Source organism: Staurois parvus, unplaced genomic scaffold, assembly GCF_062004578.1.
Source record: "Staurois parvus isolate SC_StPar_1 unplaced genomic scaffold, SC_StPar_1.0 ptg000694l, whole genome shotgun sequence".
Classification (NCBI taxonomy): domain Eukaryota; kingdom Metazoa; phylum Chordata; class Amphibia; order Anura; family Ranidae; genus Staurois; species Staurois parvus.
In genome coordinates this window covers 4375587-4389921 of record NW_028318490.1, presented here as the reverse complement: position 1 = coordinate 4389921, position 14335 = coordinate 4375587, and the positions used below count along the sequence as shown (strand labels likewise).

At 43.0% G+C, this 14335-nt stretch overlaps 1 protein-coding gene across 1 annotated transcript in view; it reads right to left on the bottom strand.

Moving 5' to 3' along the window:
* LOC149446201 (uncharacterized) overlaps nt 1-14335 on the bottom strand; it is a 96154-nt gene that overhangs the window by 61561 nt on the left and 20258 nt on the right. Inside the window, exon 2 of the mRNA XM_089652840.1 lies at nt 8936-9057. Within this exon, the coding sequence (XP_089508966.1) occupies nt 8936-9057 (122 nt within the window). The remainder of the gene's footprint in view (nt 1-8935; nt 9058-14335) is intronic.

Genomic DNA, 14335 nt, shown 5'->3' with positions numbered 1-14335 from the left:
TTTTTTATTAAACATTTTTTATGGTAATGCACTAGGCCTGTGCGCCCTCTTTTTGTTCTTTCCCCATTCAGTATATTTGGATTCCCCCGGTCCATTTGAGGGCAGCAAGGTGTGCATGTTCCAGGACATTCTTAATGTGGTTGTAGCATCGAGTCCATCCCCAAGCGCAGGAGCATTTGTGTTTGCTGGCATGTGTACTTCCCCTTGTCTTTGCAGAGAACAGCACAACAATGGTGCCATGGTATAGGAGCACACTTCCCGTACTGCCCCTGATGCCTGGAGCAGTGGTGACTTCACAGACTGCCCCCCTGAGGTGTGGGCAGGGTGTACAGGCTGCTGACACTAGTGCACCACAGCTGGCCTAAGAGAGCAAAACATATAAATCTGTTTTTAAGCCCTGGTATATATGTGGCCATGCAGGCTGCGTTTTGCACGGGCACGAGAGCCCATTCATTTGAATGGACTCCCATGCCCCGTGACCCGCAGGGAAGAAGTACCTGCGCTTCTTCTGAAAACACCCGAGGTTCCCAGTACGGTTGTATTTTCCAGTGCGGGCGGCATGCCATTAGAATTAATGGCACCCGCCTGAAGGGCTTCGCATTGCTTTGTGTGGGTGGTGCGGCTGCACGGATTTTCGTGCGGATCCGCAGCAGCACCACCCGCAAGTATGTGAACCAAGCCTAAAGCTTCGGCCCTGGTTCACAAAAATGCGGTGCGGGAAAAGCAGTGATTCCTGTGTATTTCCCGCACCGCATTGCAATGACAAGGTATCCATGCGATCTGCTGCGGGTGTCAATGTTAAATTAACAACACCCCGAAACAGATTTCAAAATGCAGTGTGATTACCAGAATTCACATTGCATGGGTGTGAACACCCATGCGACATGAATCAGGTGCGGGACAAAAAAGGGTCCTGCACCTTTATGGTGAAGATGCGATGCAATTTGATCCATATAAAATGTATGGCTCAAATCGCTCCGCACAGACATCGCATGTGATTTGCACAGGAATGCAGTGCGGTTCCCGTGCGAATCACATGCGATGTGCCTCACTGCATTAGTGTGAACCAGGGCTGAACTTGAATGGTAAACTTTATGAACACATGATTTTGCAGGAAGGGAGTATACTGTCTAATTATCCATTAACCCCTTGACGCCGGCCATACGCAAATATGCGGACTATTTGAAAACACATAAGTGCTGCGCGCTCCCAGCACATATGCCGGTGTCTCACAGAAAGGTCCAGATCTCCCCTTGCGATGGCGACCTTTTCCGATCATGTGACCACCGTGACAGCGAATCACGGCGTGTGACGGGAGTCACTTTGGGTGGGGGGTCCATGGAACACAGCCCCCTTTGGAGAGGTGGGGAGACCCCTGTCTCAGCTCCCCATATCCCTATTATGTGTAAGTCATCATGTGCCTGTTAGGGGTACAGGGTGGAATGTTCTAATATTGGGGTGGGGGGGTGTTCATTGTTCACTGCCATGCGGCTGCATCCTATTGTTCTATTGTGTGTCTTGCTTGGGAGCAAACTATTATGGGATGCATGGGTTTATGTATTGTCTACTGCCAGGTGGTGTATCCCATTGATCTATTGTGTGTCTTGCTTGGGAGCAAACTATTATGGGATGCATGGGTTTATGTATTGTCTACTGCCAGGTGGTGTATCCCATTGATCTATTGTGTGTCTTGCTTGGGAGCAAACTATTATGGGATCTATGTGTTTGTACTTGCTTGGTGGGGGGTGTTTCCGGCAGCCCTTCCCCCTGATGAGATGGCCTGCTGATGCGTTTCCTGTTACTGGGTGTATTTCCCTGCCCTGTGTATATATCTTGTATTTATGTTAAAAAAAAGCAGTCCAAATACTAGTCTGGTGCTGTCTCGTCTGGTCAGTGGTGGTGTCCATGGATCTGTGTTCTGACAGGGAAGCGGGAGTCTAACAGAAATACCCTAGTGCCGTCGGGGTCCGGTTCCGTTACACGGCGGTCACATGACCCTAAAACCCCACCCTACCTCCCGGCATCTGAAACCCCTTAAAGGGCTGTGAGGCGATGGCATGAAGAGGTTAAGATACAGTGAAATGTGTTTTCTCTTCTTTTTTTTTTTTTATTCTAACCAAAGGTGCATTAGAACTGGGCAAGTAATATATGTAGATTTGTTGTCAACAATTATTCCTCTAAAGCCAGACATACAGTGCCTTGAAAAAGTATTCATACCCCTTGAAATTTTCCACATTTTGTCATATTATAACCAAAAACGTAAATGTATTTTATTGGGATTTTAGGTGCTAGACCAACACAAACTGGCACATGTGATGACCATGGTGCCCGACCCCCATCCTTCTCATGAACTTGTGACAAAGGACCAGCCAATCTCACACCGTGCTGTCACTTGTGTAACAATGCTACTCTTACCTGCACCCTACACAGAGATTTTCCAGCTTGTGGGACAACAATCTATATGCAAACAGCCTGAGAGCGATTGTCGCTGGGTTAGGTTAATTACGCAATTAACCCTTCAACCAGATAGCTTTGGGCCTATCAACCCTTCACAATGTTAGCAAGAACAAATGTGAACAATAAACGTCTGTAACACACACTGTCACCACAGACAGGTATACTCAGAGGATTACTATTATGCAGTAGCACTCTTCAAGAGACAGGGATTCTTTAGTTGCATTAAAAGCTTTAGAGACAGTTTCAACATTTTTCAAAATAGGGTTTATTACTAAAAAGGTTAAAATGGTGCAATTAAAATATTTACAGAAAGGGATGTTACAAAGAAATAAAGAGAACAATAATGCAACAGAGAAATAAAAGAAGGGAGTTAAGAAGGCAGAATACTTGCGAAGTCCTTGGTTGTAGCAGAGTCCAATTGTCCAAGCAAAAATGCTGCCTTGGCTCTCAAGTTCGTTAAGATGTTCCTTGGTTGATGTTAAACAAGAGTTTCATACTTGATCTGGTCAGTCCCTTTCTATGATATCAAAGGGGTGTCGCCCAAGAACAGCTGACCAATAATCCGGTTAAGAGGATGGGTGCTAGGAGGTCACCAAATTTATGACCCAGTCCCAACTACAGTTTCATACTAATATTAATAACCTCCAATACATACAGGGGTATTCTAGCAACTGGCAGATTAATATTCAGAATTACATTTGGAACCCAGGGATACAAAACACAGAGTACCTTTGTCACCTAGGAGGGAAGAGACTGCTTTCTCCCCTTTCCTATGTGCTAACATAGTCATGTATGACCTCAATTTGTTCAGTATGATATTCCATATTCCAGTATATACCTAATATTAATGTGCCCTGTTTCTGTTGAATTCTATTAATTGTATGTGGAATTGTTACATGTGGAATAGACGTTTTATGGCATGCTCTGCATTCCTAGAGCCTTAGTGACCTTACAGGTCATGTGTGACAGCTTGACTGAGTTATTATTGTTTTACAATAGGGCAGAGGAAAGTATTTTCCATGGTTTGTGGAAACAGACATCCTGCCAAGACCAATTGGCTGTTTACAGCCCCAGACAGGTCTGCACGCTGGGTCTTCTTGTGTTTTAATTAAGATAAGAGGTTCTTTTGAAGTTTGTTAAACATTACAGCTACAAATTCCAATTTTCAGGAGGGAGGAAGATCATTGCTCATGAAAAACAAAAATGGCTGTCATGTGCAGGTTCCATGTCTCTATTGCGCACAATCGTTACAGCACATAATTGTGAAGTGGAAGGAAAATTATAAATGGTTTTCAACATTTTTTACAAATAAATATCTGAAAAGTGTGGCGTGCATTTGTATTCAGCCCCCCTGAGTCAATACTTGTAGAACCACCTTTCACTGCAATTACAGCTGCAAGTCTTTTTGGGGATGTCTGTACCAGCTTTGCACATCTAGAGAGTGACATTTGTGCCCATTCTTCTTTTGCAAAATAGCTCAAGCTCTCTCAGATTGGATGGAGAGCATCTGTGAACAGCAATTTTCAAGTCTTGCCACATATTCTCAATTGGATTTAAGTCTGGACTTTGACTGGGCCATTCTAACACATGAATATGCTTTTATCTAAACCAGGGGCCTCCAAACTTTTCAAACAAAGGGCTGGTTTACTGTTCGTCAAACTTTAGGAGGGCCAGATTGTGACCAGTTGGGGCCCAACATCAGTGAAAATAAACATGGGGTACTATTCCTCCCATGAATACCATTAGTACTCATCATTGGTATTAATGAGACGAATAATGCCCCATCATTGGTATCAGTGTAAGAAACATTGTCCCATTGTTGGTGTCAATGGGAAGAATAGTACCTCATATCACTGGGAGGAATAGTACCCCACGGGCCAGATAAAGGCTAGCAAAGGGCCACATCTGGCCCTCGGGCCGCAGTTTGGAGAACCCTGATCTAAACCATTCCATTGTAGCTCTGGCTGTATATTTAGGATTGTTATCCTGCTGGAAGGCGAACCTCCACTCCAGTCTCAAGTCTTTTGCAGACTCCCACAGGTTTTCTTCTAAGATTGCCCTGTATTTGGCTCCATCCATCTTCCCATCAACTCTAACCATCTTCTCTGTCCCTGCTGAAGAAAAGCATCCCCACCACATGATGCTTCCACTACCATGTTTCACGGTGGTGATGCTGTGTTCAGGGTGATGTGCAGTGTTTGTTTTGCTTTTATGCTAAAAAGTTCAATTCTGGTCTCATCTGACCAGAGCACCTTCTTCCACATGTTTGCTGTGTTCTTGCCACTCTTCCATAAAGGCCAGATTTGTGGAGTGCACAACTAATAGCTGTTCTGTGGACAGATTCTCCCACCTGAGCTGTGGATATCTGCACCTCCTCCAGAGTTACCATGGGCCTCTTGGCTGCTTCTCTGATGAATGCTCTCCTTGCCCAGCCTGTCAGTTTAGGCGGACGGCCATGTCTTGGCAGATATGCAGTTGCGTCATACTCTTTCCATTTTCGGATGATAGATTGAACAGTGCTCCGTGAGATGTTCAAAGGTTAGGATATTTTTTTTAATAACCTAACCCTGCTTTAAAGTTCTCTACAACTGTATCGCTGACCTGTTTGGCGTGTTCCTTGGTCTTCATGATGCTGTTTGTACACTAATGTCAAACCTCTGAGGGCTTCACAGAATATCTGTATTTCTACTGAGATTAAATTACACACAGGTGGACTCTATTTACTAATTAGGTGACTTCTAAAGGCAATAGGTTCCACTAGATTTTAGTTAGGGGTGTCAGAGTAAAGGGGGCTGAATACAAATGCGCGCCACACTTTTCAGATATTTATTTGTAAAAACTTTTGAAAACCATTTATCATTTTCCCTCCACTTCACAATTATGTGCCTCTTGCTGTTAGTTTATCACAAATACCAATAAAATATATTTACATTTTTGGTTGTAACATGACAAAATGTGGAAAATTTCAAGAGGTATGAAGGTACTGTACATGGATTGAATCTTGGCTGGTTCGGCAGGGACCTTGCAAGATTTGATCCATGGGCAGACTGTACTGAAGTAGATCCATTAATTGACCTTAGTACAACCACTCTGTTGGATTTTTTTCTATCAATCACTGCCAGTGGCTATAGCCATTGGCAGTAATCATTGTGTTCTGCCAGTAGTGAAGGTTTTCCACCAGCAGAACACAATAGAGCTGCAGGAGAGAATCCCTCATCAACACCGACCCCTGGTTCACACTAGTCCGCACATTGCGGGCTGGTTGCGTGTGTAGGAATCGATGCAATTCATCACATTTCTCATTCTTAATGGCACCCCCGTGCATCTCATTCCACAGCGCGATTGCGGGTGCAAGAACCGCATGGTCAAAAAGACCATGGGGTCTCCCTGCGGATGCGCTTTGAAAAAAGTGCATGCATCTTTTCCTTACATGAAACGCAGGCACAGCATCCCATTCAAATTGGCCGCACACCCTGCACTAGTGTGAACTGGGCCTAACTATGCTGATGGGGGGATTGAGCAATTTTCTTTCTTTCCACTCATGATGGAAGGAAAGAAAATTGCATAATATAAGGGCTGCCAAAGTGTTGATAAATTATACCTAATTTTACCTATTTCAGAGACTGATAATAGATTATGATAGACAGAAGATAAATATGCAATTATTTCAATGATGTTTTATTTCTTACTGGGTCATCCTTGAAATTTTCAGGTAAAGATGGAAAATATCAGGGTTTATGCCCTTCATATATTCAAGTACCAAAAACATATTACTAATCATTTTAAATTAGGAATGACTAACAAATCAAATGTCAAATATATTATAAGTGTAAAAATAAACGTATGAATAAATAAATAAATGTATAGATTATAAAATGTGAAATATTCTAACTAATCTTTAAAGCTTCACTCAAAAAATAAAGTAACCTCCTATAAGATTATATAAATGTGCTACATCAAATAATGTGTGACCTGTAAATCCCACACACACACAAAAAAATAATAATAAAATAAATGTAGTCATGTATCCATGTATATATCTTGTGTTCACTATGTTGTCTCTTGCCACTGATATATAGAAATACATATTCTACCAGCACAAATAAAGTGAAAAACTTTTTTCTTTTTTACGGATGAACAGGTCACGTATTACTTAATGTAGCACATATAGGAAGTTGCGCTGCACTTTATTTTTGGATTGGACCAGCTAATGTGGGAACACATATCAATGTCACAGTTGCAACATGGAGAACCATATATTTGCAATTTTTAACACTTTGGGGTTGATTTACTAAAGGCAAATAGACTGCACTTTGCAAGAGCAGTAGCTCCAGAGCTTAAGAGATAATGGCCTTAATTTGGACATGGGATTCCTCACTCATTATCCAACAGTTTTATGACTATTAGCTGAAGCTTGACTCCCTCTGTGTGAGTGTAGTATCCCCCCCCCCCCTCGCTTTGGCTGTATCTTATCTTTAGCCTCTTTTTTTTTCTACATCTCTTCTAACATTCTGCTTAAACTTTGTGATTTTTATAGTACTGCTTGGACTTTGAAGAAGGGGACATACCCCGAAAGCTTGTCCTCAAAATTGTATGTTAGTGCAAATAAAAAACGTATCACGGACATTACTCAATTGTTTCTGCCCCCTGGAGGAATTTACAGAAAACACAACAACTGATGACATTTCAGGTTTTTTCCTGGAATTGCAGTCAGTCATGTTTACATCTGTTGCAAAGTGGGAAAGTACTACATTCCCCTAACTACAAAAATGACATTTGCATTTATATTTTATCAGCCAAGAAATAAGGGAATTCCATCCTTTGTTTTGATTGGAGCAGTGAGGCTTTTTATTGCTGCTGGCTTCAACAATGAGCCCATTTCCCCTCACTTTCTGTCCTGGAGACATAATGGGAAGTGAAAATCTTACCCAACTTTGACATTTGTCACCAGCACAGGTGCTGCCATTGGGAAACTTCTCCCTCCTCCTGTTACAGGAACAGTTGTCAGTTTTTAAATATCTACTGTTTTCCAGGTGAAGACTGTAACTGTGATCAATTTGTTATGTTAGGTGAATCTCTGGATATTCGGGAAAAATTATAAATTTAGATTTTTTTCTTTCTGACATTATTAACCACTTTCCCGCCACCCTATAGCAGATATACTGCTACAGGGCGGTAGGGGTGCGCTAAATCACATATATTTATGTGATTTTATATTTCCGGGTAGCGGACGCGTGCCCTACCCTCGCCACTATTTGCGGCCTCGGCTGTCAATCACCGGGTCCCAGCTGGTGATTACTCGCCGGCACCCGGTGATCGGGCAGGATTACAGAAGGAGGGAGAGAACTGTAAGTAAACAAAACAGTTCTCTCCCCTGTCAACTCCTGCACACTGCTATGCATGGCTTTGCATAGCAGAGCCATACAAAGCCGAGTGCTTACAGTGAAGCACACACACAGCACACTGTAAAACACACACAGTAAAGTTTACTCTTTGATCGCCCCACATGTTAACCCCTTCCTGCCCAGTGCCATTAGTACAGTGTCAGTACTTTTTATTAGCACTGATCAGTGTATTGGTGTCAATGAGGATGTTAGTGACACCAAGTCAGTTCCCCCCAGTGTCAGAATGCCGCCACAGTCCTGCAGTCCCACTATAAGTCGCTGATCACCGATATTACTAGTAAAAATTAAAAAAAAAAAATTCCAGCTATAACTTTCACATAAACCAATTAATTTACACGTATTGGGATTTTTTTTAGCAAAGACAGATAGCAGAATACATTTTGGCCTAAATTTATGATCAAATTAGATTTTTAATTTTTTTTTCTGGACATGTTTAATAGCAAAAAGTCAAAAATATTGTTTTATTCTCAAAATTGTTGGTCTTTTTCTTTTATAGCGCAAAAAATAAAAAATGCACAGGCGATCAAATACCACTGAAAGAAAGCTCTATTCATGGGGAAAAAAAGGATGTAAATTTCATTTGGATTCCGCGTTGGATGACCACGCAATTGTCAGTTAAAGTAACGCAGCCTGTAATGCAAAAAATGACCTGGTCAGGAAGGGGGGTAAATCTTCAGGAGGGCAAGTGGTTCAGTATAAGACCCCATGTACACAAGCAGCTCCTAAACTCGAGTTTAGGAGCTTTTGGCATTTTTTTGCCAAAGCTCCTAAGCTTAACTCCATAAAAGCGAATATGTCCATGTACACATAGGCTTTTAGCAAAGTTTAGGAGTTGCCGCATTTCGGTGAGGTTAAACCTCACTCTCCTGACTGCAGAAGAATCACATTCAGGATAGGAACATTTTGACTGCCGACCACAGGAAAACACAAAATGCAGCAACTGCGTTACCGTGATTTTGCCACGATTTGCATTTCCTCGTGGCCGGTGATCAGGGTAGGCTCGTCTACATACAGACTAAAAGTAAAATAAAAAGTGATGAGACCTTCAATGGACTTATAGTGGCTTGACTTACACAAAACTCATGATGTAGTGCAGTGTTCCTCCTCCCGTCAGTTGCATATATTCTCTAACTGGATCTCTGAGAGGAGATAAAGGTCCATATTCAAATGCCCTATTTTGCTCAAAGGTTCGGATCTGTGGATAGATGAAAACAAAGAAAGTGTTATTCCAAAGCAAAATTTCTGTAACAGGGTCAAGGTTATCAGAATGGTTGGCTTTGTGCTACAATGTCAGAGTAGTGGTGGCACCCGTAGATGGAAGCTACCTCCCGAATCACCACAAGCAGCTGCAGTGCTGGGATCTGAGGCACTCACTAGGCCTCGAGTACAGGGCTCACCAGGGATCGTTAGTACACAGAGAAGCCGGTAGTGGAAGCGAGTTGTGCGGAAAACTTCCTCTACCAGCTAATGTGTTACTTGACAGATTGGAGAGGAGAGGGCTGCCAGAGGTTCCTGAATGATGTTCCAGCATGTTCTGGTTGAAAAAAGTCCTGCACACACTCAATGTGGATGGGGAAATCCTCCCCACTGTGCTATTACATTGTGATGGTGGAGAGACTTCCCTTCCAACAGAATACACCGATTGGCACTGTTGGCTATAGCCAGTGGTGCTGATCGAGTGGGGAAAATCCAGCAAGCTGGTTTTACAGAAATTGATGGAAAGACTGATATCTGTACAGTCAGCCTACCCATACATGGAACAAAATTCATCTGGTCCTTGCGAAACCAGCCAAATATCGATTCATGTGTGGTTGTCTTTAGAGAACCTGGTGTCCAGAGGCATGCAGGCAAGAAAAACATAGGAGGGGGAGCGTAAGGGTGGTGGTATGGAGGAAAGGAGAGGAAAATATAGATAAGGTTGGGGTTTTTTACGAAGAAAATGTAAAAATGTAAAAGAAAACTAGAATACAAGATAAAACTACAAGCACATGGTCTGCAAAGTATTTCAGAGATATTTTGACAGCCAATAAGTACACGTTTTTCTCTAACTGCTTATAATCATACCCACATTACAAATAAAACTTTTTAAGGGCTGTTTTTAACATGTAGTGGTGTATTTATCATGTACGTAGTTGTTATGATCAGGCAGCTCAAATAACTCTAGGAAGCAGGAGTACATTTTAAAACTAGGAAGATGTATACACCGAACACTTTAGAAAATGTTTTTTGGCCACATCTTCCCTGTACTCATGGCAGCGCAGTTACAAAAGATCAGAGTAGAGGAAGTTCATATTACAGTACGGAAGCTGACCTTTTCCTTATATATCTGTTCAATGATGATGTGGAGGAGGAATGGCCAAAGAACAGCAATGGCACCCTACTTGTTTACCTCATTTGGGGTTTTCTTTAGCTCAACCAGGTCCCATCAGAACCAATGAAAACTGTAAGTACTACATTTTAGGAGGAATTAAAAAAAAAGAGGCTTGATGTAATTGAGGACTTGTTCATATATGCATTGCATTGATTATGCTAAATATCCATGTTACCTCTTGTCCATATCATGGAAAATGCAGCACATCCCATAAACCAAATCTGTTACTTTGAAGTGAAGGCTTCTCTTACATATAAAGTCCAGTACCTACACCTATACATAACCACAGCAGCCTGCAGTCCCATTGCTTTGCCCCAAATCCCAGACCATTCTGATCAGGCAAAGTTCTGACACTTCCAGGCAGTGTTGAACTTCTAAGTGCCTGCACTTTAACAAATGGTAAGAGATTCCCAGAGCACTATAGGATAGCTAAAGAGCCAGCACATTAGCATTCATTTCATTTCAGGCAGACTGACTCTCATTTAAACATGGAGGTAGTAAGGAACTCCTGGTCACAGTTTATGATAGGAAGTTGGTGGGCGGGCTCCTGATCATGTCACCACTCATAGCAGTCACACAATCAAGAACCTCCCGTCTTTCAGAATCCCTCAAAGGACCTATGGGAGATGGCAGATTTAGGAATTGAGCCACATACCAAGCTCCCTCTAGTGATTTTTTTTTAGAAAATCTCTATATTTAAACATAAATATGGAGGAATTTAAAGTGTTAAAGCCACATAAAAACATAATGTAAATGCTGCAATAGTGACTCAAAATATGTATACAAGATCAGAGGTAGCAATATGCTGCATGCAGGCAGGTGCCTACAATGGGAATGTTTAAGTTTAGTGAGCTATCTAGTCTGCCCAAGTTATGGAAAGATTAATGGTAACTCTACTGTTCACAGGCTTTTGCTAGGCCCTGCTCATCTCCATGTGCTCATATACTGTATAAAGGAGGGCTCTGCTCTAGAGCTGTGGCCACATGGAAATAGAAGCAAGAGGCTCACAGAAGAAGATGTAACCCTTTACAACCAGCAATTTCCCAGTGAGCGGGCTACCTCTGGAAGAGGTCGCCCAAGAGAGCCTAGCCAAGGAGCCTCAGAGAGAATTGGAGAAAGTGCACCAAGAGCCAACATGTAACCCCACAAGATATTGGAAAGTCTGGAGGATACTACCAGTATTGGAGGTTGCCAATCATGGACTCTCACCTCTATGCCTGGTGCCTGGACAGCCGCCTATGCCAGTTAGCTTGTATTTATAATCCCACAAAAAAGAAGTTAAGTAAAGTTTGTTAAACCATTCCTAAAGTGTGGTCTGAAGCTACTCTAAAGGGGTGCATGATGGTTTTTGGCATATGAAAGAACAGGGCCTGTAAAACACATATGGGGTACGAAGCAAGTTCATTATAAAGAGTTGACTCAGCAGGAAGAGTGGAAGAGTAGTTGCCATGGGTAATCAAAGACTGGTGTAAAGTGTTTAGCAGCCTGTCATGAAGCATGGTACCTGGCTTGGTGATGAGTCCTTCGGTAGCGAGGGGGTCGGTGTTCTGACTCCCTCCCCAGTGGTCGGTTCCCCAAAAGTTCAGGACCAAACCCATGTTATGGAGACCCACAGTCTGGCCGCATGGTACAGGAGAGCAGAAGGAGTTACTGAGTGCACACATGAGGTCTGTTCTAAGTGCATGGCAGGACCCCATTCTGTCACTGGGAGTGAGGTGACAGAAGTATGCTGAACGGGTGGAAAGGGCATAGGCTCTATGGAACAACTCACAGAAACTGTGTAGTGACATGGAACAGCACATGGTGTACCACTAGTCTCTAATTCAGAGTGCCGTCATATAGCTGATGTTACATGAACGTGGCCCCCGCTTGGTCCTGAGCATTGGCAAGCATGTACACAAGCCAAGGGTACCCTCATGTGCACAAGCGCTGTAGGCCCTCCCCCACACACAGGTGCCTCTCAAGGCTTGCATAGTACACAGGAACTGGTTGCAGATGCCCAGGCATTCAAAAGATCCATCCAATATCTGAAAGTCACAGTGAAAAAACCAGAGCCGCATACTCTGTTACAGGTATAGATCCATCCTACTCAGCACAGACTCTGTCACTGACACGTTTTGCCCGTAACTTGGTTTAGTCATTCCTCTAAGACTAAGTCCAGTTCTGAGTGAAACGTATCAGTGGTGGAGTCTGTGTATGGCAGGAGATGCATCGATTTTAACTATAAGCTATTGCCCCCTTGGATTCAGCTGTGGTGCGGCTCAGGTCTTCTTCTTGTCAAAATATGTGCACTCTACTTTGCCTGACTATATTTGGAAAGGCAATACAACAGAGTCATCCGTCATCCTATAAGTATTGGCACTGCCAATGAGTTCCACTTTTTGTGACATCTGACATCTGCAATGAAGAGCCACTCTTCATGCTTTTAAGACCCCTCACTTCCTGGTACAGAGATACAACAAGAAGTAAGAAGAAATCTCTCTAAAGTGAGGGAAATTCCCTGTGACAGAGTTATCACCAGAACAGGTGTCCTCCTTCAAAGTTTTCAGCTTCTGTTGCAGTGACTGTACAAGTTTGGGTTGTCTGTTGCTTTCTGGTACATTGACAATTGTCGCCAAGACAAATAGAAAGGGTAAATCACCCAAGTCACCTGAGCAGGGATACTGCAATAAAACTTGATAGGGCTCATAACTCTTCCTCATTGGTTCAAAAACTAAAATCAGAGCTTTATTTCAGCTGGAATTTGGTAGAACTCTTCAACCACCTCCAGGCCCTCTGCTTCCTGCTCACCACTATCACTCGTAAACACAGAAGTCCGGCTTCTATGTTTACAAGTGACAGCATGTCTCTCAATGTCACCCACAGATCTGATTCCCTAAGGGGCTCCTACTGAGTGCAGGATGGGAACAAGGGAGATGTAGGTGCCCAGGGTGCAGTGTGGATGCCGACACCCCCACTGGATGATCTCCCTGCAAGTGAAAGAGGCAGGGCCACCTACAGTGTACGGGAAAGTACAAGAGCCGGCCAGCTGGCTGCTTCAGCTTAAACCCTTGGCGGCGACCGTATGCAAATTAGCAGCCCCACTGGACTGGGCTTTTTTCTGTGGGGCTGCTAATTTGCATACCTGTCTTTGTGCTCAGAGCACGTCGCGTGGTCTACTACCAGCACAAAGACCAGGGTGTCAGTGAGAGCCCTGGGTCCCGTTCTAACAATCAGGACCTAGAACTCTCAATTCCGGGTCACATGATCGCTGTGAAAGCCTCTGATTGGATATCACAGTGATCAGTCACTGTGAAGCCCTCCCCCCTTGTTTTCTCTCTGAGTGGAGGAGAGAGATACATTGCATCTCTCTCTGTCCTTTCAGAAAGAAAACAAGTGTTTGTAAAAAATAAATACATAAAAATAATAATTAAAAAAAAAACCCAGATCAAGGTTTGATCTAGGTCAGTGCCAGAGTTAGTGTTTGGGTCAAGGTCAGGGTCAGTATTTTTTTTTTGGTCATGATTTTTTTTTTTTAATTTTTAAATTAGTATCAGTGTCAGTTAGTGGCAGAATGAAAAAAAAAAAGAAAAAGCAAAATGTGCACTATTGTTTCTGGGCTGTACTACGGGTACAAACAACAACTAACATACACATTTGTGGTATCACTGCGATTGTCAGGAGCAAGAGAAATTATTTTGGGTTGTTCTATGGTGGTTAGTTATGGTAGTAGCAAGAAATATACAACTAAATTAAAAAAAAGTTCTATTTGAACTATTTTGGATCAGTTTTCCTTTTGCTAACACATGTCAAAGTTGCAAAACTGTGCTTAGGCATTAACATTTGTTTTACCCTTGGGCATGAAGGGGTTAAGACAGTAACAAAAGTAAGACATGTGGAAGATGGTGGAGTTTTTAAGGAGGGGGGAGAAGATGGGGGGTAGTGGGGGGGGGGAGGGCTCAGATCAGAGGTGAAGAGGGGTGAGATGTAGATGGGGATGCAGCAGTAAGCAGCTGTGGAAGAACGCTGACCTCTGCACTCTGTGTGTAGCGCTCCCCTGAACTCTGCACTATGTACATAGCACACTATTCTACTCTGCACTCTCTGTGTAACCTCCCCTCCC